This window comes from Oreochromis niloticus, linkage group LG2, assembly GCF_001858045.2.
Source record: "Oreochromis niloticus isolate F11D_XX linkage group LG2, O_niloticus_UMD_NMBU, whole genome shotgun sequence".
Classification (NCBI taxonomy): Eukaryota; Metazoa; Chordata; class Actinopteri; order Cichliformes; family Cichlidae; genus Oreochromis; species Oreochromis niloticus.
In genome coordinates this window covers 28,814,180-28,842,152 of record NC_031966.2, presented here as the reverse complement: position 1 = coordinate 28,842,152, position 27,973 = coordinate 28,814,180, and the positions used below count along the sequence as shown (strand labels likewise).

At 40.9% G+C, this 27,973-nt stretch overlaps 1 protein-coding gene and 1 long non-coding RNA gene across 4 annotated transcripts; one reads left to right on the top strand and one right to left on the bottom strand.

Moving 5' to 3' along the window:
• Positions 1-40: 40 nt before the first annotated feature.
• LOC112841976 (uncharacterized) lies at positions 41-22,532 on the top strand. The gene is made up of 4 exons (XR_003213491.1): positions 41-217; positions 445-570; positions 2,706-2,765; positions 21,460-22,532. It is a non-coding gene; the product is annotated as an uncharacterized LOC112841976 (long non-coding RNA).
• Positions 21,745-27,920, bottom strand: hbegfa (heparin-binding EGF-like growth factor a). Of its 3 annotated transcripts, XM_019345228.2 has the most exons (7): positions 25,031-25,125; positions 24,894-24,948; positions 23,940-24,188; positions 23,628-23,826; positions 23,384-23,536; positions 23,180-23,266; positions 21,745-23,075 (listed from the first exon to the last, which is right to left on the bottom strand). In XM_019345228.2, exons 2-6 carry the CDS (start codon positions 24,934-24,936, stop codon positions 23,194-23,196), a joined length of 717 nt encoding a protein of 238 aa, XP_019200773.1. In that variant the 5' UTR covers positions 24,937-24,948; positions 25,031-25,125; the 3' UTR covers positions 21,745-23,075; positions 23,180-23,193. The 3 variants fall into 3 exon arrangements, with proteins under 3 accessions (XP_019200773.1, XP_019200786.1, XP_005467997.1); XM_019345241.2 differs by lacking the exons at positions 24,894-24,948; positions 25,031-25,125 and adding an exon at positions 27,720-27,920; XM_005467940.4 differs by lacking the exon at positions 23,180-23,266 and having other exon boundaries at positions 24,894-25,150.
• Positions 27,921-27,973: the final 53 nt, after the last annotated feature.

The window sequence follows — 27,973 nt, the reverse complement described above, 5'->3', positions numbered from 1 at the left end:
TTTGACCAATGCTTGTAATGGTTAGAGGCTTGAGAAAAGAACTGCTTCAACTTTCTTGAGAAATTAACCACAGGGAGGGTAAGGCAGGCAATACAAAGGGAGTGCAATTTTTACTTCCTCTGTGTCTTCCTCTTTTTGTCTCCCACCCAAACCGTCATATGGCTCCTTCTGTTGGCCGCACGTAAACTATAAAGCGTCGCTGAAGAATGCCTCAACAGTAAGTTACAGGAATGACTTGAGCAGCAGGAAGCCTGCCAAGTATCAGAATCAGAAAGTATGAAAATGAGACTGCTGACAGTATCGATCTCTCACAGAGGCAGAGTTATGCTTTCTATTTCTGTATAAAATTATTTAACCACCCACCACCAAGCAAATAATTAATCATTGGAATGCTTCTTTTCTGATAGTAGCTAACTTGTTTTTCTGGCCTGTATGTCTTATCAGGATTGCCATCACCATACTGTCTGAAACTGCTGAAATAAAACACCTAACAGCAGATCCAGATTTGGGAGTTTTGCAAGTTGGGAATAATGGCAATGACACAGGCATGGGCAGCAAAGCTTCCTGCAGGTGTGTCTAAATCCACTCAGCCGTACCTGAATCACTGGGTCATCCTGCTCAGCGTTGCCCAACCCTAAACTGTAAAAAAGCCAACCTTTCGAGCAGAGAGTTTTCTGGGAAGTAATCTAGGACTTAGCAGAAATTAATATGGCTACACATTAGCCAGATTGTTTTTTTGCTATCAATTAATGTTTTTCTTTAAAAATGCAAGGAATGTACCGTGTTGTGTCATTAAATAGGGTACAGAGAATTTAGCCATTAATTCACAGAAATTTCCTTGAAGTAGCTTAAAGTTCAGTTTTGTGCGTCTTTAGTGGCAACAATGAAAGGTTTAGCATTCTTTTTCGGTGAAACTCCTGGCTAGGTTACAGGTCTTATATTATTTCACATTCAAAAGTTTCTGTGTTGAGGAACATTCATGATCCTCAACACAGGAATTAAAAAAAGGCTAATTTCATTGTGCAAACCCACTTTCTCAGTAGTCCCTGCATTGCATAACATCCCCTCTGCTGCTGCTGTTGCTGCTGTAATGTGATGAGAGCAACTGCCAGCACGACCGGGAACCCTGGTCCAAGATCATTACGTGTCCCTTCAGAGTTTCAGTGATAAGAATGTAAATTTCAACCGTCTCTGAAATGCATTTACAAGGCCTAGAGTAAACAAAGTATGGAAACAATTTAGATAATCCCTGGATTGCTCTGCTAGAGGAATGCTGTGAAACCTCAGACATATTGCTCATTGTCCTGAAGGCAAGCTAACATACCATTTGTTTCCATATACATTGGCTAGGTATAACTATGCAACTGAAACTTCAATAAAGCCCAGCATACGAACAAGTTCTTCACGTGGCTTGAAGCCTGAGCCCACTGAGATGGGTCGGCGGCGAACAAAGGGATTCTCTGTCTTTTCCAATAAAAGCAATCAAACACAGGCCCATTTCTGTGGCAGTGGAACATTCCATGGGAGCAATGTGATACGTTTGACTGTGCAGGAGCTTTGAAGCTACCTGAGCATTGCTGCGTCGTCATACGTTTACTCAGGTTACAACAGCTGGCCCTAGAGCTCTGCTTTTAAAGAGAGAGAGAGGAAGCAAGCAAGGAGCACGGTTGTAAAACAGTGTTATCTTTGTGAGTCAGATCTCCTTCTGTAAATCATGTCCTGTTCTGGCCTTACCTGTGTCGAGTTAGAGAAGCTGGCCCCAGGCTACATTTACTACTTCCGCTCCTCCTTCCCCTCCTTACTTTGCTGCCACACCTTATTTATTGCATTCCTATGCATCCTGACTGAACCTGCATTTGAACTGAGTGTTTGTGTGCTTTATGTATCGTACGCAGGTGAGCCACCATATGACACTATCACACATAAATCCTGCCAGTACATTTTGAGATCAAACACATGTACAGTTGTTATCGTGGTCTGCTGTTGGCAAACATTGTTGAAATAGTGACTTCATAAAACCTGGCCGACAGCGGTCAAAAAATACAAGGTGGTTGTGAGGCAGCTGGCCAGAGGAGACTGTTTCCCAATCCAATAGTGCCCGTGTCACCCTCTTTCTGATATTGACTGATATTAGTTATAATGCGCTGAATAAAAGTGAATGCATGGCATTTTTAATGTAGCAACATTTGAGTGACAGTGTATTGGTTTGTGAAATGGCCGAAACAGCCACTCCACTCTGTTGCGGAACAATTTTTCAACCATGATGCAACATCTTGAACATCAAACAACAGTTACTCTGAATGCTCACTGGACATTGAACTTCCCACCATAATCAAGTCAAAATCTCAAAGCAGCGGGGACAATGATTTTAAAGATGAAAAAGAAGTGACGAGGCAATGAAGACATTCATAGACATAATCGGAAATCTCACAGCATATAGTCAGGAAATAAAACTTGATGCAGAGAATTATAGTACGTATCATCTCTGTCCATAAAAGATGTTTTTATGTTTACATATTTACTTCCTCTTGTCCAATTTAGGGTCATAGTAGAGCTGGAGCATCTACCATAGGGTGGAAGACATGGTACACCTTGGGACCAGTCGCTAGTTAACATTGCCAGCACAAAGATGCAGGCAACCATTCTCACAGTCACACCTACAGCCAATTTAAAATCAGCAGTAAACCTAATGCTTGTCTTTGCAGGCCCAGTGAGAATATGCAAACTGAGTTCAGAGGCCCCAGAGAAGGAAGAACCTTCTTGCTGTGAGTGTCATGGTTCTTGTTTTTGGTTTTCTAGTCTTTTTGACACTTATTATTTCATTATGGTTTGGATTTTGAGAAGTGGGATTGTTTCTAGATTATATTTATTATGTTTCATTTCCTTGTGTTTGAGTTTTTCTATTCCCTGTCAGTTCGCTACAATATTTGAGATCTCCAGTTTACATCATGTTCCCTTAATCTTATCAAGTTAAGTCTCCCTGCTTGCTTATCTTTGGTCTCCCCAACCCATCACGCCCCTCAATCTCTGTCTCACTCTCTTTCTGTCTATCAGGTGTTTCATACTCTCGTTCTGCGTCAGTTTCTGTGTCATGAGTCTCTGTCTCTGTATTTGTCATGTTTCCTGTCTTATTTTGATAGTCCTTGTCTTATGCGTATTATGTTAGGTGTTGCCTCTTCTGTCTCATTACCTCTGATTTGTCCCTGCTGTGTTCCCAGCGGTCTCCACTTTCCTGATCACCCTATTGTGCATATAATGTCTCAGACTTCCTTTGTCTCTTCTTGCAATGTCAAGTCAGTCTCCCTTTGTGTTTTCTAGCCTAAGTGCTCTTCTCTGTTTAGGTTCCTTGCACTTTGTTTCTAGTTTACCTTTTGTGTTTTATGTGTTGCTCATTGTTGCATCCCTGTCTTTAGCTGGGATAAAAGGCTTGTTTTCATTTTACCCTCTGCCTCTACATGTCTGCGTTTGGGTCATCGCACTTATCTCCACAAAACATGACAGTGTGGCAGCAGTGCTAACCACAATGCAATGCCTATTGTACCTTGTCTCTTGTCTCTGTACCTTTTAAAGTGTAGTAGTTGGTTTCAAAGGAATTCCACAGTAAACCTTTTTATTTATTCATATTATTCACTCAGTGTATCTATAAAGATTTCCTAGCTTACTGTGGCAATTCGGTTAACTCTTAACTGAATCACTAGCAGCATGGCTTCTTCATCAGTGCTTTCCACACTTCTCATTTTTGGCAAAGTTACACACTCATTCAAAATTAATTTTAGCAAGCTCCATTGATGTCACTGGGTGTCATTACTGCTGACATGACTTATTTTTGTTCTGACATATGGCATAGAATATGAACGCTTGACGGTATTTCCTATTCTCTGTTCATTTCTTAATAACATTTAAACTTACAATAATGGAATGCACCGCAGCGGGGAATAAACTTCATTACAGCAGATGTCTCTGAAAGTGCTGTAACTAAGTTCAAGTTATCTTGGCATATGCCACACAGTACAAAGCACAGCTCCCTTGCCTTGTTAATAGTCTTACATCCTCACTGCAAATACGGTCTTCATTATATCTACAAAAAGAATGTGTTCCTCTATATAAAAAAGCCCTATGTAAAACTATTCATAGCTAACTGAAGAATATAAAAAAACCTTTTCAGCACTGTAGCCAGACTGACAAAGAGTTAGAGCTCTGCTCAGCCAAACATTCCTTTAACCTTAACTAGTAATGACTTCATAATCCTTTTATAAACAAATCTTTAACAAAGAGAGAAAAATTATTAATAACCATCTCAAATAAACTACTTTCAGTACTATTAATAGTTACTTAGACTTTTTCTCTCAGATCGATCTTTCTCAGTTATCTTCAGTAAAACTGTCAACGTGTCTATCAGCCTCCATTCCTAAAAGAATACTCAAAGAAGTCCTACCACTGATCAATGCTTCAGTATTAAATATTATCAATTTATCTGTATTGGGCTACATACCACAGCCTTTTAGATGGCAGGAATTAAACCATTACTTAAAAAAGCCACCATTCCACCCAGCTGTCTCACAGACCAATCTCCAAAAATTCTTGAAAGAGTGTTTGTAAAACACTCAACTTATCATCATGTTGCCCACAGGGGGTTGTCTGATTGCTGGGACTGTTATTATTATTATTATTATTATCATTGTTATTATTATAGGGTCTTTACCTTGCAATAAAAATTGCATTGAGGTAATAGTTGTTGTGATTTGGCACCATATAGGTGAATTGAATTGGATACATTTTGACATCTAATCAGAGGTTGTTGATCACTCTCTGCTTGTACAGCATACTTTTGATTGTCTGCAGTTTGGTATCAAAATAAAGTCATAAACCGAAGCCATGAAAGAACAAATGCAATATGACTTCCATTATGACAATGTTTAATAGACTGCATTACACTTTTTTCCATCAGTGAGTGTTTGAAATAATCTAATCATAGCACAGCAGCTTGAACATGGCTGCATAATATATCCAGGTTTAAAAGGCCTGGTGCCTGGCTGTCTCCTAACATAGCAATGTTAAAGAGTAATGCTGCTTAGTAATGCTTGGCATGCCGGCTTTGTCCGCTGGCTGAGGTGGACGCTTACTTTAGTTATAAACGAGTAAGGGTCTCGCATAATTTTACGCACATTCCATAGAAACAACACAAAAGCTCATGAAGGCAGCTCTCTTTAACAGGAAGCTCAGCTTTTAAACCTTTAAAAATGAATAGCTTTTTTTTATGGATACTAAGAAGGCCAAAAACAACCAGGAAGTGTGTTTTTGACCGTGTGTGTAAAAATACTAACATGAAACTGAAATAGCCGAAACCCGAGGGGAATATGTGAAAGTGCTACCACCACGCAAAGGGCTCCCCATTGTGGTATTGTGTTTTTGTCTGTCTGTGAATTGTGTCCACCCAGGGCATTTTTTCCCCATTTATTCACTTGAAGGTCAAGACTTTAACAGCAAAACACAAAAATTTCTTCCGTAAGGCCAGCAAACAAAAAGCTATTTCGAAAAGAAAAAAAAAGGGCCTACTTCTGCTCTTTTATCCTCACAACAATTAAACTTCCTCACTTCAAACACTGTTATTTCAGCTTCCCTGTGTTTATGGAGGATAGGCTGAAGCTCTACTGTTTAATGAGGAACTTGTGAGGCCATTTCCTCTTAAAACTGTGCTCTGCTATTAGCTTAATCAGTGTATGAACACTGGTCATGTCACATGTATTTAGGTTTTTCACTGAAAATTATCACGCACGGGCCAGCGGAGGCCACCGGCATTTCCATGGCATCACAGAGGAACAGTGATCTCACTGGGCCACCCTCTCTTGACGTCTCTCCATTTGTCACTGCAGCCAGCTTCAGCCCTTGGCTCTGTTCTCCTCTCTTTCGTTCTCTGTTATGAGACGGACAGGAACTGGTCAGGGAAGAATGTGGTGGCACAGTGGCATGACACAGCCGGAGCTCCCACACAGAAACAAACCAAATTAGAACGAGAAGGAAGGGGAAAGAGTGAGAAAAAGGTGTTGCGGGGTGAGAAATGTCAGTGAGACTACAGCATTCGGAAGTCAAGACGTTAATATGACCACAATGGTTCAAATAAGGCAAGGAAGTGGTCAGTGTGTGGTTTCAACTCCAGCTGTCATTTTTCTGAGGAACATGAACTCACATTGTCCCACACTTAATCAGTGAAATATGAAGGTTTTTCATGGTTTTTACACTTACAGGAAGAAACGTGAGACTGTGTTTGCAGTGTTTTTGTATCGCAGAGTCAAAATCCCACACATCGTAGGAGGGCTGCCGAAAGACTAAACTGTTCTCTGGGTGAGAAAAAGCTTATATTTTGCTCCTGGTGGTCTCTACCTGGCACTGCAGCTTGTGTTTAGGAGTAATAATGTCCCATGTAAGTTGGATAAAGAGTGTCATGTGGTCACCATGTAGCTTAAGCTGTCATCTAGTCACACCGAGATGTATAATTTGTGCACGTCGCACTATTTTCAAAGAGGATTTTGGTCACATTGTGATCTCATGACACAGATGGAAACAGACATGTGTACATGTAGAAGACACCTGACATAATGACGCTAACTGCACTGAACCTTTATCTACATCTACTTTTCCCCCTCTACCATACAAAGGCATGTAAACCAATAACAATGGCAATAACTGGACAATCAGTTGTTTTGTGAATGTTTTAGAGATCGTAGTGGAGCTGAATGTGAAATCACAAATATTAGTTTGCTAGCTTTCAAGTACAACGTTGTGATGTTTGATTGCACCCAAGTGAGAACAGAGCAGGTAGCTGTCTGGAGAGTAAACAAGATTATTTCAACACCTCTGCTGGACTACAGGTAGGTCCATAGGTGTTTAGACAATGACACTTTATTTTGTAGTTTTATGGGTTTTAAATCCAACCACGAGTACGACTTCAAGTTATTTACCAAATTTAATTAATAATTAGAATAATTATTAATTAAAGAATAATTAATTTAATTATTTGGTGTTAGATCGATTTTATACAGCATTTCTGGATCATGTTCATATATGACTTCCTCTTTGCATCACAGAGCTTTAACCTACATTTGTGGATGGCTGCGTTCACAGACTGGGATTTACTGGGAGTGTTCCTGAGCCCATGCAGTCATTCCATGTCAAAATCATGCCTGTTTTTTAAGACAGTACAGCCTAAAGGGCCCAAAAATCACATATTTTTGACCTTAATCAGAGAGTTCTTCCAGATTCTTTCAGTCTTTTGATGATATTATGTGCTGTAGATAATAAAATATTCAAAGCCTTCATAATTTTGCATTGAGGAACACTATTCTGAAATTGTTCCACAATTTATAGATGCGTTTTTTGCAGATTGCAGAACTTCTGCCCATCTTTACTTCTAAGAAATTGAGCCTCTCTAAGATGCTGTTTTTATACTCATTCATGCTACTGGACTGCTGTCAATAAAGGTAATTAGTTGAAAAATGTTCCTACAGCTGTTTAATTTTAGTACCCCTTACTTTTTTAGCTTTTTCCCCCATCCCAATGTTTTTGACACATTGCTCCCATCAAATTCAACACAAACTAATATTTTTAATGAACTAGTAATATCTCTTTTTTTGTATTTCTGCGTATTCTCTTGTGAATAAAATATGGGTTTATGACATATGTAAAATCACTCCATTCTGTTTCTATTTAAATTTTATTCAGCCTACCAACTGTTTTGGAATTGAGGTTGTAAATCCACCAAAAGAACCTGTGTACAGCTTTTATTCAAAGCGTATCTGTGTTTGTTTCTGTGAATATGAAAGGCAGATGAAAGCTGTGACCCTAATCATAAACACAAACTCAGTGTTCAGACATTTGTTTCTATTCCTCCACATCCTCTTCTCCCACTGGTTCCTACTTTTGTGTATTTTTAGGTCCTTTAGAAATTCATATTTTTAGTGTGTTTGCTGCTAAAGTAACACCAGCTTCTAAAGAAAGCTCCTGAAAATAGCACTACTGACAGACAGATGGAAGAAAACCCAGCTATGCTGGTGAGGGACAGCCTGCTGGAAAAACGGAAAGACAAAGAAGAATTTCTGTTTATGCAAGACAGGCCTTTTCTTGGGCGTGTAGGGTCAGCGGTGTGTCATCAGTGTGTGTCTTTATATGTGTGTGTGTTTTGATGCTTGTGTGCCCCTGTGCCTGGTTGTATTTCCGTTTATGACAGTGCAGTAATCAGCCAGGGGGAAGAGCCTGTCCAAGTGCAGACGGCGTATCTCCCCTTTGCGTGCATCCACCCGTTTTGACATGCTATTAAGACACACAAGTCTAAAAACACACATGTGCATGAGTAGCACCATTTGACAGACTGTAGACAACAACGTGAGGAATTAGATTACAAAAGTGTTACAAAAACAGCCGGAAAACACTAGTAAAAAACTTTTAACAAAACAGAATGGGCAACAGAAAGACAACAGTGCGGTGCTGTTTGTATGCTATAAATAGAGACAATTGTATTGACAGAAGGCCTATTTTTAACTACATATCAAGATAAGAGGGTGGAAAACTGTGTTAGGAAGAACGGAATGGAGAACTGTGCAGGGCCAGAACTTGGGAGGGGTGAGACAAATGTCAGAAAAACATGAACTAAAATAATTCCTGCTTCTGCTTTAGGGCCAAGAGTTGCCCTAAATAATTTCTAGGGTTTTTACTGTAGAGGCTTAAGCATGTGTTTGTGATTAAGATATAATCTGCATTTTATCTGTTTTTCAGCAGTAGTTTGGAGCTGTTATCTACAGACATGATTGGCAATCATATCTGAAATATATTTAACTGTTGCTTTAAATGACTGTCAGCGCTGTCAGTCACAGATAACTATTTACAGCTGCAGAAATTATTTTTTGTGGGACGAAAGGGGTGCCTCTTGGGGTACAACCTCACAATAAACCCATACACATATGCGCGCACACACACACACATATATATATACACACACACACACACACATATGTATATATATTAGTGTGTGTGGCTAGAGGCTAAAATAGAGGCTTCATAGTAGTGGTTTACACTTAAGCCAAAGATCCTTGGTCCTCGGTTTGACCTGGGAGGAGATACAAACTCATCTGGATTTGTATCAGGAGCAGTATCCAATGTAAAAATTTGCCAAATCAGAAGATGCAGATCTACCTGCTGTGGTGCGTCTTTAGTACCATTTAAATGGCTGAGAAATACTTGACTACCTACATATTTTGTAGACATGTAGACACATTGGCATTTATTTGTTTGTTAGTGGCCACTAGCCATAACAGTAAGTTTATTACCCCTGTCCTTTTACTTCTGATTGATTAATATAGTACTGATACAGCATAATATTGTTATATTTTGCATTTCAATACAGGGACACCAAATATTTATATTGAATTATTTAAATTAAACAACTTTAATTAAAAAAAGAACAGAAGGGTCCATCTCGGTTAACATTAGCTGAGAAAACTCACATTGAATTTGACTTAAAAACCATCCTACACTAGACATACTTAGGCAAAACAAGTCTCAGAAATTACATTTTATGTACATTTTATCTCTAAAGATTTTTATCTCTAAAGAGTTCGGACTCCTACACTCACTCACATACAATGCATGACAAAAGTTTTTTTTTAAAATTAAAAATAAATTTTAAAAAACAGACAAAGACAAAGAAAATATTGTATTTGAAGTTTCTCAAATGATAAGAGACAGTCTTTTGGAAATTGGGTGCGTGGATCCCCTGAAGATGACTAACTAACATTGGCGAGGAAAAATATGTATAATCTTCACTGTCTACTGTAATCCTACAGTAACTCACAAGCGCACAAAACATTTCTTTCAGCCTCACAGAGCAACATCTGCAATCAATTACTCCCACCCACCCAGCTATAGAATCCAATAATGACACTAAAGCACAACAGCAATTTTCTTTTATGATGTTGTTTTCCCTGCTTGGCATTGCTTTCGGTAACTATAGAGATGCACAGCAACGGCTGGCACTGACTTGAGAGAATTGGGTGGTCACCGGGTGAAAAATAGGTGCACCATTACTGACTTCACTGAAGGCCCAACTGTTGATTCACACTCCCTGTTTTTCACTATATAATGTGCCATAATGAGGACTTACACACTCAGTTACACACAAGAGGGATTTGATAGTCATCCTGGACGGTAGCCAGGACCTACTCACTCTGCTACTCACTCTTCGATCTTGGTAGGACTGAAGTGAGTCCATACTGAAAGCAAGCCTCTTGAGCAAACACTTGTGATGTGGTAATGTCACTTCCTGGCAACACTGTTTGAAGTGGGGCCTTTGTTGGTGCTTGAGGGGGCGAGGTGATACCCCACTGGGATGGACGTAAGCTGAAAGAAACCAGAAAGGAAACGGGGCAGCTAATGAGCACAGAAGCAGGAGGATGTTGTGGTTGGTCATAGCAGCTGCTTGGTTGACCAAAGTCAGTTCAATCCCGGGCTTCCGCTGCAACCAGACATAATTGCTCACCAGCCTCTGACTTGAGCGTAAGGTCAGAAAGTAAGATAACAACACACAGAAATGGAGGGAGTGTCTGAAAAGAGACAGAGAGAGAATTTAGTGCCAATAAAGATGACAGTGTAGACCCTATAATTAGTGTCAGGGAACTCCCATAGTTGAAAACACACCTGCAGCCTCAAAGAATCACACCACTGTCTTAGAAAAGAGAAGTGAGGCTTTACGAGAAGACAACGTGTGTTTGTGTGCATCGTTACTGTGTGTGTATGTGAGAGCGAAACAGAGGAAAAAATGAAAACAGGTGGGAAGGACAGTGATTGAATTCCATCATCAGAAACAAAAATAGCATGAAAACACACACTCAGGCACGCACACTCATACACCAGCTCAGCCTGTTTGATTTCAAGGACAACCCAACCAAGTCCGGGCCAATTCAGTGATCTCAGACAGCATTTTCCGCCTAAAGCCATAACACACAAAGAGAAAACGCAACAAAGGCTGACCTTGTGTCTTCTGTTTAAGTTACACCACAAAGAAGAGCATGTAATATTCAAGGCTTGTTCCCTGTAATTATCCCACTGCAAGTTTGTTTAAAAGGATGTGTTTCATGCTCAGAAAACCAACAGGAAGTATGTCTGATAAAGACTTTAACTGGTGTTTTCGGGAAGTGATCTTTTGGAGGAAGAATTTAAAAGACTCGGTAGAAGCACAAAATGTGCTGCTGGTTATCTTTTCCATTGACTCTATTTGAAAAATGGACAATGTCACGGTAAAGTCACCTAGAGAGTTTTTGGCCATGGCCATCTTATTTAATATTGGGGAGTTTTAAACCAGACGTGACCATTTTTGGATAACAGACCAGTGCTGGAGAGTCATCAGTTAAAGTCAGCACTGGCTAGCTAGCTAAGTTAGAGACAGTATTGGTAATTTGTTGTTATAAATAAATGGATGGTTATTTTGGTTAGTGAAAATCAGGCTTTAAATAATGTACTTAGTGAACAACTGACTAATTCTTTTAGTGCAACACTGAAAAATATTAAATTTGTCACTCAAAGTGGACAGTTGTAATAATTAGCATTGCTAGCATAAAGATGGCTTGCATTCAGGAGACAGATTCAAGGGACCACTTGAGGAACTGCATTATTTACAAGGATCCATACTGTCCAAAACTTCTGTCTTTATATTTGGCTAGGAAATGTGCAAACTAACATGTAATCGTAGGCAAAAAATAAAGTTTGTACAATTCTAATAAGCTTGAAAGTTATTATTTAGTAAGGCCATGTTTATTCATCAACATAGCCTGAACTCTCTTAGGCAAGCTTTCAGTATCTTCAGAAATAGTTCTCCAAGCTTCATGAAGGACATTCAAAGATCCTTTTTGGATGTTGGCTGCCTCCCGGATCTCCTCTGTACATAATGACGACCAGAGATGGGCAGTAACTCGTAATCCGATTATTTTTTTCAAGTAACGAGTAAAGTAAGGGATTACTATTGCAAAAAAGGTAATTAGATTACTGTTACTTTCCCGTAAGCACGCTGTGTTACTGCGTTACTAAAACTGATTTTTTTGCGAGAGTATCTCATGACAATGACGTAAGCGAGTGGGACGTTCGTGGCAACAGCTGTGTGCAGATCAACAATGGATAATATAAGGAGTGCGGGAGAGAGTATGAGCGTGCAGCGTTTAAAGCGTGGAAGTACTGACCTTACTTTGAGTTTGATTCCGTAAAAAGTGACAAAAACATTAGCGTCCGCTGTTCACTGCGTGGGAAGAAAACTTCTTTTTACAGCGAAAAAAACCCTTAACTTCAGAGCAAGCACCGAGTACGCTACCACGGAATGGGAAACTCACAGACAAACTCGCAGATTCTTCCACTGACCGCTGCGGCACACCTGCACCAGGGCACACATCCGCCTGCTATACAGGTGAAAATAGAGCAAAAGGACCGCTGAGTCTTTGATATTATTTATTTTCTGCTGTGTTTCACTTGCATTTATTTGAAAGACTGAGTGTAAACACAAAACATATTATATTTTATGTGCTGGAATGTGCCGAAAATTGGTTTAAATGTTAAACAAATTTATTCCAGTCAGAGAATGTTGCATATAATTTAATTTTTGCTTGATGCATAAAGTTAAAAGATTAAAACTAATAAAACAAGTTTTAAAAAGAGACTTTTCCATTTGATTACATTTTGTATGATGGATTATGCAGAAAAAGTAGAATTGGGCTGAAAGATCTATCGCTTTATTACCTATTCAGGTTGTAAATCGTGTTTTTAAAAAAGTAGGTAACTTTAAGTAACTAAGTAACTAAGTAATTAATTACTTTTGAAAATAAGTAATCAGTAAAGTAACGGGATTACTTTTGGGGGGAAGTAATCAGTAATTAGTTACTGATTACTTTTTTTCAAGTAACTTGACCAACACTGATGACGACTGATTTTCAATACAATTCAGTACTGTGGCTATTTCTGATGAGGCTTCAGTGAACAGTAATGGATCAACTGAAAAGCTAAATGGATCTCTCAGATCTTGTGTCAGGTCTTTGCTGGATTTTTTCCTGTTTCTTAAAGATCTGACTTTGAATAAATAAATGAAAACAAAAATGATCAGGTACAAGGCTGCTTAGTTGGTTTAAGACTTTTGTACAGATTTGGTGAAGTGGAATCTTCCAGAGTATTCTACCATTACATCATTTGACATTGCTTAATTTGTCTTAGCAAATCAGTCAGTATCACTTCCACTTTACTTGAATCACAGATAACATAACCATGAGTTCAGCTGCACAAAACATTACCACCACAGCTGGAGTACTAACATCTGACCACCCAAGTCAAATATTAAAAATACTTAGTTGGCCAAATTAAAGTGAAAACTACTGAACAGTGACAGACACACTACATAAGATATGGGTGATGGTCATACAGTTTATACATTGAGGATATCAATCAACCATCAAAAATGACTCCAACTATTCCAGCTCACAGGAGGAGACCTAAAAAACAACATCTGCTCTCACATTGATGTGTCACATTCGGATGGTGGCCCCATTGTCGCCCTGACAAAGCTTCAGCACTATGTCACATTCCTGTAATCCACGCTGGAGGAAGGGGCTCAGGGAAGGTTATTATTTTTCACACAGAGCCATAAAGCCACAGAGCGGCGGTCTCCCCTCATGACTCACACACAGGGAGAAAAAGGAGCTGACTAATCACAATAATAACCATCATCATCCTGCCGTCTCGACAGTTGCTTCTCCTCACCCAATCAGCGCAATAACACAATTCAGATCACTCCTCAAGATGAGACAGTATTGCTGTTGAATCAGCTGTGTCAGTGCATATGTCTGTGCTGAGCATGCTAATTGTAGCGTGTTACTAGTCACCTCTGTCTCTCAGCCAGTAATGGGGCACATTTTAGTAGGGCTTTTCACATGGCTAAGCTCTCTAAAGTGGTCTGCTGGGGCTTGACTTTACTGCCTTATGCAAAGCCGGCTGTGTGGTGTGTTGATAAAGACAGAGCAATCTGGAAGATTAGCTGTGGTGTAATGGGGCGAGATGAAAACGAGATGTCATCTCTGCTTCCACGGGCTCAGCCCTTCTCAGCATGTGTGTCTGTGAGCGAGAACTGGCAGAGGGAGGTCAGGGGCGCGTCTGCCACGAGCTCAGCTCTGGCTCTGAAAGCGACATCACCCATGACCTCATCTAAGGAAAAATCCCCCTCTCCTGCCTTCCTCTCCTCCCTTTTCTCTCCTCAAGGAGCTGAGCTCTGAGCTCTGCTTCTGCATTCCTGCTCTCCGAACAGCTCCCACACTGTCTCCAAACTGTGGCAGGAGAGAGGGAACACACAGGGGAACAGTGGGCTGATGGTTAGACGGAGAACAGCAGAGGGGAAAGTCTTGCTGAGGTCATGGACCCCACTAATAGTCTGTGGGCAGTTCAGACGGCCTCAGCGAAGGAATGCCAATTTGTTAGACAGTCAGACAGATGAAAGCACATGAATGAAGAAATTCAAAAGAGCCTAACTTATTCAGTCACTTGCTTTAATTCACTGGTCTTTGGTTCCATTATAAGGCAGCTTGACACCTTGCCCTTTGATCAAATGAAATATCCCAACAGTTACTGAATGGACCTCCATGAATTTGGAGGTAGTGAACACGTTTGGAGCTTCTTTATTAGGCAGTCAAATCAGAGTTTTGTGATTGTATCTGAACCACTTCATGGAAAATACCATTCTTGTTTTTGTAGCAATTTGTCAGAGGGACAGTAACTGTCAACGTTCCACTCCACCACGTACGTAGCTGAGGAATGAGCAGGTATTTCTCCACAAGGAAAACCCCTTCTCTCATTTCTTACAATCCATACAGGAATCTGTAACAATGATGATTGCTTAAAGTGTTTGTTTTCTTTGGGGAGGGGGGGGTTGTAAGTTGTAGTGGAAGGGTGAGGTGTTCTTTCGGTTTCAACAGCAGCCAGCCACAAAGGGGAAACAGCCAATAAGAATCCCTGGAGCCCAATCCTTGCGGTAACCACAACGTGCTTCCAGCCTCTATGACAGCCATCCGCTCCTCCTTTGTCATAAGCTGCGGCGTCAGCCAGCTCAGCTAGCCAGCACGCGTTGAGCTGATCCTCTAAAACCATCATTAGGTGCCTGCTTATGCACACATACACACATGCATGCTGGGCGGATATGGGGGGAGAGATTTCTAGTTGTTATTTTCTTTCAGAGAGCTTCAGGTCATACTGTAAGGGGTAGAGAAAACAGATGAGTCAAGCATGCAGTCATCCGGTCTTCCGGTCTATTTGCCCCTGTTTATTCAAGTTATTTTTTTCTACATATATATGTGTGTGTGTGTGTGTGTGTGTGTGTGTGTCTGTGTGTGTGTATTAGACGACAATAGCGACTGAGTATGCTTTCTCCTCATGTCTTTTTCTATTCTCCTGTTCCTTCCTTTCGCCTGCCTCCCTTCCTTGTCCCCTCTTAACCCATCTCCTCTGGCTCGCTCTCCTCTCATTTTAACCAGTAGGTAATGTGATGCTGCCATCAGCCTCCTCTGGGCCTAAATAGACCACAGTGAGAATTTAATAGTGTGACCATGATACATAACAAGTGTCTGTCCAGCAGGGTGACATCAGCAGCGGGGAATCTGCTGGTATCCCTGCCGAGCTCCTGCTAGCTTCGGGGGCAAGAGGAGAGGGGCAGAAGTGAACTGAGCTGCTTTTTTCAACACCACTGACATAGAAAGCAGCAATATGAGTGGAAGCCAACTGTGAACATGGCATTTTCTTAACGTCTATTTTACCTTTATAACTGTTAAAATCACACCAAGCTGTGATTCTGTGGTAAGGTATGCCTTTGGTCAGCAGCAACTAATGTGTCTGACTTCTGCAAAACAATTAGTTTTTGCATTTGTCACGCCTGCACAGGCGAATTACAGTGAACACGTGCGGGATGAGTCAACATTAAAACTCATTGTCAACTGTCTTTTCCAGGTGATTTTGAAAAGAGTTCTGGGAAGTCTACTTGACTGCGTGTTTTACCAAATAAGCATAAAGTAGAAGAGATGGACATAGCCACCATGACATCATCCACTGGTTTGTTGGCTCCCATTCTGAAGCCTCGTGTTCGGCACTTTTTTCAGCATCACAGTGTAGCCATGCCCTAAATCATACGCTGTTTTATCATCTGCTTTACTCAAAATAGGACTATAATTTACAAAATTATCATTATGTTGTGTTTAAATAGACTTAAAACCAGTAACTGAGACCATTCGTTTCCATTGAATTCAGTTTTATTTATATAGCACCAAATAACAACAACAATCGTCTCAAAGCACTGGAAGGTAAAGACCTAAGACAACCTCCTTTGAGCAAGCACTTGGCAACAGTGGGAAGGAAAAACACTAATTTTTGCTTGTGGAATAACAATACATCCTTTATTCATCTAATTGTTACAAATGTGGGTTCTTTTTAAATCAACAACAAAGATATAAACAACAACCTACGAAGACCTGTGCACCCTCTTTAAGACCTTCCCATCCTTATCATCTTGAATCAGCACTCCCAGATCCGTGTCCCTCATAGTTTCAAGAACAGAATAAAGCCTGAAGTTTAAAAAGAAATTCAATATATAGAAATCAGTGATGCAAATAACGGCGTTACCTACTTACTTTTTTTGGGTAATGAGTAATCTAACTAATTACTATTTCTATCGTTACAACGCCGTTACCGTTACTAACAAGAAAATGCGGTGTGGACACGTTACTATTTTTCACCACAGACAGCTGAAGCTGTCTTCTTCTTTCCGAGGGCTAGGGGGGTTAAACAATCGCACAAGTGCTGCTGATTGGCTGAGGAAGAATGAAGTAGTTGTGGTAAACCAATCACATGACCAATTTAATATGACATAGCAACAAGATGCTTTATATCAGTTTTTAAATTGTGTTGATAAGCCAAGTAAAACCAAAGTCATGATAATAAAAATATACACGTTGTTTTTTCCTGAATACTATCATCACGTTTACTGTCTAAGGACAGCACTAGCCCCCATTCTCTGCTTAGGACCCCAAAAAAAATACCAAAAGTAAAGAAAACAAAACAAAACAAAAACACCCCTTTCGTGTTGGTGGAAAAATCAAAAAAATGATATGGCAACGTGGCATTTGGTTGTTTAGCAAGAGGGGAAGTTTTGGGAGTGACGGCGAGAGAGAGAGAGCGAGTTTTGAGATGTGAGAAACTTGTAACGTTTGTGTGTTTGGAGTGTGTAGTTAGTGTGTTGTCTTGTGTAGTTAGTGTGTAGTGTAGTGGATAGTTTTCTTTAGTGTGTCAGAACTATGACGCGACTGGTGAATGTCACAGATGCTCCCAAAAAGCCACCAAAGGCAGATTGCAATGTAAACTCTGTCTCCAGGTGGAAAACAGGAGGAGTGATACGCTTCCTGTTGTCAGGCCTGCAGGTATTAGGTTTGTGATGTTCTCCTTTATCTTATAGTGGACAGAAATTATTTTTTTGGAGAGGCACAAATAATTTGTGTGACATTTTATTTGATGCAGAACACCTGATTGTGCTGTAAATAGTTTGGAATGGTTATTTTTTTTAAAAAACACCCTGGCTGCATTTTTAGGCAAATAGCTGCATATAACTTTGTTGTTTGTAAAACTTGTGCATAGGTATTTAAAATGTACAATTTCTAATTGCATTTCAAGTTATGAAAATGATTCGTTAAACATGTTTGCGGTTGTTACAGTAAAAAATACAACTTTTTTCTACTCGGATTTGATGTTTTTTGTCTGATTTTAGATGAAATGTGTTAATACAGTATGTCAAGATGAAAAAATAACTGTAAATTTAGACATGTGAGGCTGTGCTGAAAAGAATGATACCAAACAAGGCAAGATAAATAATTTTTAAAGGTAAAATCAAAAGTAGTCAAAAACAGCCAATTATACCCTAAAGTAACACAATAGTTACTTTTCCTAGTAATTAGTTAGTTTTAGAATATTGTAACTCAGTTACCAACTCAGTTCATTTTTGAAGAAATAACTTGTAACTATAACTAATTACTTTTTCAAAGTAACTTGCCCAACACTGATAGAAATATAGCAAGAGCCAGGAATTCTGAAAATGAGCTAGAAACATAATATCAAGCTTGAAGACACCTGAAAAAATGTCCTTTAAGGAGAGAAAATTTTATTTACTGTTAAAAAGAAGTCAAAACAGAATCAACAGACAAATATTTCAAGGTTCTTGCACCCGGCCTAGCCCATATAAAGAAAGTGTTATTCAGTTATGATCTGTATGTTTGATTTGGCAATGATTTGAGCTAGATGCCCTTTCTGACGCAACCCTTGCCATTTATCCAGGCTTGGGATTGGCACTAGGAGTACACTGGCTCCCCATGGCTGGATTAGATGAGAAGGTGAATAACACCTTATTTACTTGCCCCACCGTGGGACAACATTGAGTTTACTGGCAAGACTGAGACCTAAAAAAAACCCCAGTTTGCTCTCAATCTTTGCAGCTTTTGGGGGCAGTTGTAAGAAAAATATAATTAGCTGGGCCTGATGAAGTAGTGGAGAGAGTAGGCATGAGTCAAGAATGACTCGTTTTTCATCTAACAAATGAGGGGTGTTGGTCAAAAAGTAAACGGCATCAAAGTTGATGAAAAATGAGATTTCATTACTTAATATTTCAGCCTCTTGAGGGCCGCTCTGCTTACACAGACGGTCGTGTTTTCCTTCGCCAAATGTCCTGCCTTCGGCTGCACGTGTCAATTTTAGAAGCTTAAGGAGGAAGAGAAAGAGCAGACAGGAAAAGGATGAGGAAATGGAGGAGAAGACAAGGCTGCATGACAGGCAGGAATAACAAAAGAGAGACTAATCCACTTAATGATAGGTAGTGACAGAGTGACTCCTAATCTTTTGGAGGTGAAAACAAGCGAGCACCCTCCAGAGCAGAAGTTGTCACTTTGGCCCATTCTTTGTCCTCCCGTCCCTCCCTCTTTCTCACGTTACCCCTTCGCCCTAATCTCTCATTCCTTGTCTTCATTTCTGTCATCCTCCCCTCCCTCCTCCTCCTCCTCTTTTGCCCTCTTCGCTGTGTAAATGGGCTGACACAGACTGCGTGCAACACGCTGATCCTTTGCAGCTTTTTATTGTTGCTCAACAATCACTCCCTCCCTGTCATCGCTTCATCCACCAGGAGTGGCACGCTGACGTTTGGGCCAGCATTTCAGGGTGACTTCACAGGCCTGTGAAAAGCATATACACCTAAAACAACTTCTGGCATGCACAAAGTAATCAATTTCAGGTAATAATGTGTTCCTGTTGATGATATCCGGCAAGAGAATGATTGCATTTCCAACTGCTGGCGTGCGCACTTCCATATTAGTGTGGAAACTACCCATTGTTGCCTCTCAGCAGGGCAGGAAGCACCTTTCACAACAAACCTACCCTCCTTATACCGATTCAATCCAGTGCAGCTGCCGTAGCATCTGATTACTTAAGTCTATTTGGCAATGACAAGAAGGCAATGGAGCAGTTTACTTATTAGCTTTAGATCATTTGGTCAAAAGTGAGAAATAACTAATATAATGAAGCATATTTAATGTTTGAATGTTTCCATCGATGAGCATAGTAGTCCGCTCCACAGCCTTTCATTTGGCTACTGTTTAATGCTACTGTTTTTCATGTGTACCTCAGAATAAAGTGGAAACCTTACACCTGAGTGTGTGAACCAAACACACTCTAGGAAAATCACAGCCCCCAAAAACAATATCAAACACAATAGCGGCTTGCTGGGATTTCCCACAAGCGTCTGGCACGCAATAAATTTTGCCACTTCTAAAGAATCTCGGCCAACCTGCGAGGAAATGCCTTAAAGCTCTGTGGAAAAATAATCTCTTTGACTCTCTAGGAATATAAAAAAAACCTTCTAAGGGCAGGACAAGCTCAAAGTGTAGACTCTGTGGAGCTGTTTCTCAAGCCCAACAAGGAAAATTCATGAGAAGTGCAGTGCTGATGGCTGATGATGGGCCACCATCCTGGCCATTATTTCCTGGCTGGGATCCACGAGGCCACCGAGAAACAGAACGCAGTGAACTCCCTTCTTCTTCTCTCTCAGCATTCTGGCTCTCCCGCCTGCGATCAGGCCCGGGAATAGCAGCTATGTGAGCATGACTGCACGGCACTATTTCTGTGCGCTCTGCTACTTGACATTGAGAGGCCGGGATTAGGTGGCCCCCCACTACTGTAAATGAATAGCTCCCGTCACTCACACACGCACACAAACACATGTGTGTGCTTTGTAAATACACATATGAATCCCCCTGAACATAAGAGAATGTGACTGAGAAACTCGAGTTTTCTGCACATTTTCGCCTTCCTGTAAACCGCACGTGAGGATGATGAAAGCTGAAGTGCTGTTTTTCGGTTTCTCAACAAGCGGTATGAAGAAAGTTACGTTCTGAATCAGGTACCACGCCCTCGGTGGTTCAGCTGAACATCTGTCAGCCACCACCACCTCCCCACCACCCCCTTGTGCGAACATGAGCTCCCCACAGTATGCTGCTTATTCAGTCTATATGGAACGTATGGGAATCAGACCCACAAACAGTGCTGAAAAAGATCACATAACAAACATGCATGTTTTGCTGTGGATTCTTTTCTTGGTAATGGTTCGGTTAACCCTTCAACCCACTCAGAGTCAGCTCTGAGGCATGACTGTACCACAGTCCCACTTACACAAACACACACTGCCGGTGTAACAACATCTGTGTAGGAGGTGACTTCAAGGGAGTGACTAACATTTGGCTGGGCCTCAACCTGCCTTTGAGTCCAGCTGGGTCTTTTGACCGTCCTTACCTCCATTAAACCTGTGTGCGGCATACGTGACAGCATTGCTGCATCCTGCTATTTGCTGTATGCGGTCTCTCTGGATCCTGTGGCATTCGGGGGCTGATCGAGGCCTCAGATGTTGTGCTCAATCGCGTGTCTTTGAGCGCAACATCTGTTTGAGCTGCGTGAGTAATGGTGTGTGGGGCGGTGGCTGAACATCAGGTGTTTGCCGTCTTGCACACATCACATCTGTTGCCTTTCTCCTCCCCCCACAGCTGGAATGAGTCCTGTATGTATCATGATTGATCTGTCAGTGAGTCTGACGATGCTGTTGTCATCACATAAAAAAACGACTGACGTCTTCACTTTCCTCGCGGCTCGCTTAGACAGTCTGGCATCAGTTGTTTGTTGAATTGTAAACAGTGGCACGCACAGATAACCCCAATTACATATAATAACTCAGGAAGGATTTCTGATTCAAGCTCTACGAGCACTAGCTAAAAATATTAACAGCACCAATGTGCAGGATACAGGTGTCTCAGTTAAAAGCGGCTGCTCACACGCCAGAGACGGGAAATAAAAACATGATGTTTGCTTTAATTGCAGATCCTGAACGAGCTAGAAGAGCAACAGCGGTGTTATCGTTATTAAGACAGGCATTAATGCACGGTCCAACTCAGGAAGCAAATGAATGACTATAAGCTTGGAATAATAAAGATTCATCCCTGCGATAGACTGGCCACCTGTCCAGGGTGTACCCCGCCTCTTGCCCTGTGACAGCTGGGATTGGCTCCACCCCCACCGTGATCCTGGATTGGATAAGAAAGCGGATGGATGGATGGATGGATGGAAGGATGGATGGATTAAGAAACAACAGAGAAACTCCAGAACTCACATATTGAGATGTTTATTTGATTTATTTTATTTTTTTATTCTGCTCCGAAAAGAAAATCACAAATAAAAATCACTTCAAAACTGCAGGATTTGAATGGATAAAACACTTGAATTCACATTGTTTTTCCTTTTTGCTTTTTACTTGACAGCTTAACAGTTTCTCTAACAATGATAAGACATAAACACAACATCTTTATACCCAATTCTTTCTACAGTGCATTTCATATGTGACTCCCTTCTAAAAAAAAAAAGAAATACAGATGTTGAGAGCACAGTCCTTGTGGTGCTTATAATCAGTACGTAGCAGTGTGCCTAATGATCAGCGTTACCTCTGAAATTGAAACCTAACGTGAACTAAAGATCCCCGAACCTGCAGGATAAAGCCGGGTGGGGGGACGGGAGAGAGTAGGGCTTGGCCTTCCCTCATTACCAATACTGATGTGCCTTTGAGCAATTCACTGAACCCACGTTGGAGCCACTTAGTGGCTGACAGAACAGACTGGTTGCCCTTGGGGCAGCTTCCAGGTGTGACTATGAGTAATCGTGTGAGTGTGGTCAGTGTTGGAAATCATCTGAACCACTGAATCATTAAAAATAACATCAAATAAAATAAAATCTTGCGTATTCAATGATCAATTTATTAATCACAGTGCTATTGATCATCTAGTGAGTGCCAGAATTAAAGTTTACGCATTATTTTTCATGAAATACTGAGCTTCCGCTTCGTTTGTTTCTGTTTCATAAATAAATAGCCTCCAATAAGAAATATAAAAACACTTGTAACATTTTTGGTTTATTTTAAAAACTGCTAAAAGGTGGTTAAAAATCTCCATAAATACAGTTAGCTTAAATAAATAAATTAAAATTATAAATATACCGTTTACTGTACACACAAAAGAAAAAACAAAACAACAAAAAAACAAAACAAAACACATGACGGCTTTGAGCAGGAAAATATAAAATGTTGTCTTTTGAGAGAAAGAGAATCCAGATTGAGCTCTGATTGTTGTTAAAAATGTCAAATAATTTCAGAGACAGAGTCAAGATGCGTTCCTCCTTCTTCCCGTTCCTCATGGCCTGATTCTTGTCACACCTCCTCTGAGCTGTTTGATATTCCAGTTCCAGACCGGGAGTTTCTTCTTCTGAAGCCATCAGGAATACATTCACGTGCCCACTCTTTATCTGAACGGCCAGCAGAACATCGGGCAGACGTCCTTCTGTTCTCTTCTTTGCGTACGTTCATTTTATTTTCCTTTTTTTTCCCTCCGGGACCTCCTGTTGCTGTTCACTTTTCATTTTCAGCTGAGGTAGAATTTCTACATCTTTGCCTAAAATCAAAAAAAGGGGGGAGAATGAGTGAAATCTAGTCGCACTTGATAGCAGCTGCTGTCAGTTGGTGTACGTGTTTGTAGCTCTTTCCCTAACCACTCACCTCTCTTTGTTGCTTCAGTGGTTGGATGCTAACCCTAGCTTCACCTTCTCCTCATTCTCTACATCATACTCTCCCCGCTTGTGAAACCTGGAATAAACGAAAGGAAAGGGAGCTCGTTCAGTCTTCTACGTATCGCCTCATTATTAGCTAAGCTCCTAACCTGTGCATGGCTGCGAGTGCGTGCCGGGCGTGTGTTTCGCTCACCTGAGCATTAATAAAAGTCCAATGATGGTGAGGCACAGAGACGACAGCACCACGGCCACCACGGCCAGAGCTGTGGTGCGGTTGTAGCCCTCTCGGGACTGCGATGGCAGCAGGATAAACTGACACCTATCGCCGGAGTAATTATGGTGGCACCTGCGAAGAGGACGGTGAGGGGAAAACGGTTAATAATTGATCGACTTGAGGTGCGCATGACGTGCAGGTAAACAGAGAGCTAAATACTCACACGCATGATGGTTCACGGAGGTCTCTCAGGTAAGTGCAGGTCCCGTGAATGCAGTAATCTTTGTACTTCTTCAGGCAAGGATTCCTCTTCCTTCCCTTTCCTTTCCCCTTCTTCTTTCCCTTTCCTCTCGTTGTTTTTCCCTCAGTGTTTTCAGCCTCCAGGATGGTAGAAGGATCTTTGGGTTTGCTTGACATGGCAACTAAAGTGACAAAAAAAAAAACAAACAAGACCAACAATTACATGTGCTGTCTTTGTTACAAGCCACGTAAAAGCACCAATGCAACATTTAAGACATTTTTTTAAGTGCCTTACCTCTTGGCAGTTGCAGTTCATAGTCTCCAGACGTGCCATCTTCATACTCTTCATAATAGTAGTAGTCATCATCATACTCCTCCGCCTCGCCGTCCTTGCTGTAATCTGCTGTTGTGGTCCTCACGCCCCGGTTCTCCTCCTCTGCTCTCCTGTCTCTGGTTGTGTCCAGGAGGCTGATAACAGAGGTGTGCCGCTGCTTGTTGCTGTCGTAACGGTCTACTGCAGCACCGCTGGCCAGTCTGGACATCACTGAAGGAGCAGGAAAATCAAATGTTATGAATGAGGTCTGCTTTGAACATATATATGCCACAAAAAACAAACAAATAACAAAAACACAATCAGAAAACTCTTCCTCTAGGGGACAACCAGCAGACAGGTTAGTGCACCAAGGTGGGTGGACCTTCTTGGGCAAGTTGAAACATGTTGTGCAGGAAGAAGCTTCAGGCAGGATTTTTTAGGGATGCAGTAATTAAGCTGCTGCTCTCTCTTAGGAAATACACCGGATCAGACACTGTCCTTAGGGATTGATTGAGTCAATGCCCAGCTCAGGATGCACTCAAAAAGACGCCAAAACCATGTCCTCAAATTCGTGGACATTGAGATATCGGCCTGGCACACAGCCTTCCCCCCTCTGTCTCTCATAACACACGCACAAAATGCATGGGCAGACAGTTAGCTAATGTCAGGCAAGAATATGAGTTAAAAATAAATGTATCCAGTTACATAAAGCATGCTCTAAAATAAGAGAGATGACCCCATTAGCTCCCGAATAGGCTGGCATCATGAAAACTGTTGCCTAAAAGATTAAGTTTACACGGCATGTTATAGCTCGGTTATTATAGAGAGGATTACACTGACAGCCAAGAAAGAGACACTACACACACACGCTAAGTGATCCATTAATGAACACAGAAGAAACACTGGTTAAGTTGCACAAGCACACATGAAACGTACCCAAAACGTGAGCCAGCAAGAGCGCAACAGCGAAAATCCTCATGGCTTCCAGTAGCTTTAAGTAGAAAAATTATTTAAATTAACAAAAAAAAAATCTTAAAAAATAAAAAAAAATCTAAAAGTTATATTCCGTCCACCTCTCAGTATTCCTTCTCTTTTGGTTTTTTTATGTGGTTTTTATTTTTTTGTTAACAGAAGTCCTCTCTTCTCCTCGCGCTCCTGCTGCCGCTTTCTTCTCTCGAGAAAGACTGGCGACAGACGCTCACGAGCCTTTTAGCCTGGGTAATCACCCCGCCTCCTTCTGGGTGTTGACCATGGCCATGGGTTGCGCCGATTAATTCGTATTTTAACTCAGATTACCCATCATGTTGGTACTCCCGAGTGAAATATATGAAAGCTAAAAGAAAGTGTGCGTGTGTTGGGGGGGGGGGCATAAAAAAAATCAAGATTAAGATGATTTTATCCAAAATCATCTTAATCTTTTTTATCCAAAATCATCTTAATCTTGTGCGGATTTTTTTTCAAAGATAGAAAATAAAATGTAAAAACTGTCGGGAAATCAAAAGAAATAGGAAACTGAAACTTTAAAAAAAAAAAACTAAATTCTTGGTTCCTTTTGTACATATTGACTCATGCTTTCTGTCTGAGTGCCGTCAGGGTTTGGTTGTGTTTAATCCAGGTAAATCCGACGGTTCAAGCACTCACAGATTTAAAGTATGCGTGTCACAGAATCAGAAGTCCAAATATTAAGTAAGATACATTAACAGTCCATACTTACATTTAAGCAAGATAATTCAACAGCGACGCTGAGGAACAGGAGGACAGGAAACGTAGTAGATGACAAAATATACAACTGCAGTAAAAACTGTTGATGATGTGCTTCATTTGCCTCTAAGTATTAAAAGCGCCTTTAACGGGTACGAAATGTGAGCGCCACCACGTGGTCAAGAATTACACAACGCTGTTTTTACTTATTGGCTTCAGTTTAGGTAGTTTCCAGAGTTACAGTTAATTTCACTTGTTTCAGTTTATTTGAAAAATGTTTAATTTTGATTTACTTTTTTTTTACTTTTTGATATACTTTTTTACAGTTAGTCATGTTTTCAAAAATTCACAACAGACATTTCAATACAAACACCACTTCTCGAAGGGCAGCTGGTTCACAATACTGTAGACCTCCCAAATCTAAAGAAAGAAAGATTACAAAGCATCATCAGGCCACTGTGATGCCAAAGGTGACTAAAACTTAAGGCCTTTCCTGTGTGTTTTTATTTTCACTTAGTTTTGTGATAACACAAGTACTTTTCAGTTATCTCCCTGCCTTCCCTCTTTTTTTTTTTTTTTTTTAATTTCAGGTAACTACACAGACTTGGGTAATTTGAGGAGCAAGGTGGTGAGGTGGTTAAAACTGTCAACTCACAATGTGAAGGTTCTTGGTTCCCTGGGCTTCCTGTCTGTGTTACTTCTCTCCATGTACTCCAGCTTCTTCCGCAGTCCACAAATGTCCATTGTAGGGTTAACTGATGATTCTAAATCGACCATGGATGTAAGTGTATAGCTTAAAGTGCTGCATAAATGTATAGTTCAAATTGCTTTGAATGGTCAGTAAGTCTAGAAAAGTGTTGTATAAATGCAAGTGCATTACATTACACAGAGGAGTAATGGTAGATTTAAGTGCAAAAGGAAGGACTGCAAGCTCCTAATACGTTTATTCACTGCCAGTAGATCTTATTACTACTGGTGTCATGCAGTTCTGAGGTAACAATTATTCACTAGAAAATTATCTTTTGATAGCAATGTAAAATTCTCCCTTCAGCTCTCAAGTGCAAAAACATACCATCAATAAGTTAATATCACAAGTGCTTCAATTGGATTAAAGTATAGTCTGACTTTATGGATGGCTGTGTTAACATTCTTAGAATTAATAATTAAAGTTGGAGTCAATTTAAAGCAACACAAAATGCATCAAATAAAATTATAATAGATACACAGTACATCAGCATCACAGCTTTTGGTGTTATTACTACTGCAGGTTTTCTAGAGATTTAAGGCTTTACTACTAAGTGCATATTCTTACGATTCCCGTCATAGTAAAGCTTCTTTGGCTAAAGCTTAACTACACTGTAGTGTGTTTTGAGGTCACATGTAGGGTGGGCTGCTCACCACGTATGGAGTAATGAATTTGTCTGCCCTTTGTATTCTTAGGCATCAACCAACTCTGATGTGACTGTAGACACCGAATCTGGTGCGCCAGAATGTCATACTAAAGAGATTCTTTTAAATACACGGGGTGGAGCGAGTCAGAAACCAAGGGCACAGTGATGATGTAGGTCTGATCAGAAACGGTTTATTTCCAGGCCAGGGAGCAAGAATGAGAAATAATTCTAAAAACATAATAAAATGTTGTCAATACGCTAAAATTCCCACCGAGCCTAGATAAAACAATTCTAAAACTGGTAAAAATGCAATTTTCTGTATGCTCTAAAAATCCCACCCAGTCCCACAACCCAGGACGAATGTTCGTTATGGGTTCACAGGCCAGAAATTCCTCTTGCGGAGCTGCGTGCATGCCAGAGGAGCCTCCGATCCCCTTCTCGTCCCTTCATTGGGCCCATCACTTCCCAGCCCAGCTCGCATTCTGCACTGGAGTCCGTTGCTCGATGCCATCGCGCCTCTCCTCGCGTCATCGCCCTGTAAACAAATAGGGGCCAGAACCATCGTCCTGGAAGCTGCCCTGGCTTATAGCCATGGCGACCCTCTCCCAACACGGCTGCACCTGGTGAACAACAGTGGAGACACTACTCACAAATGCAGGCAGAGGCATACCTGTGCCCTGCTGTCAATCACAGGCGTTGTCTCCTACTGTCGCCGTTCCTGCTGTCGCTACCGGTCCGTCTCCAGATGAGGCGTCGCACCCCCACGATCAGGCAGCGGGTCCCTTTTGTTTTTTGTTTTTTAGATGAAACCTGGCCTTCATGCTTTCCTTTTCATATCTGGAGCCTCTCTCCTCCCAATCCCCAGCCAGCTTCCTTTTAAAAGGTCCCTTAAACAGCTGATAGGCCACCTCTGGACACACCCAT

Excerpts from the sequence above, each read along its gene's own strand:
- hbegfa (XM_019345228.2), bottom strand. The coding sequence starts at position 24,936 with ATGAGGATTTTCGCTGTTGCGCTCTTGCTGGCTCACGTTTTGG. Across the intron at positions 23,827-23,939 it reads TGAACTGCAACTGCCAAGAG|TTGCCATGTCAAGCAAACCC; the intron begins GTAAGGCACTTA and ends TTGTCACTTTAG. Across the intron at positions 23,537-23,627 it reads CTCCGTGAACCATCATGCGT|GTGCCACCATAATTACTCCG; the intron begins GTGAGTATTTAG and ends TCCTCTTCGCAG.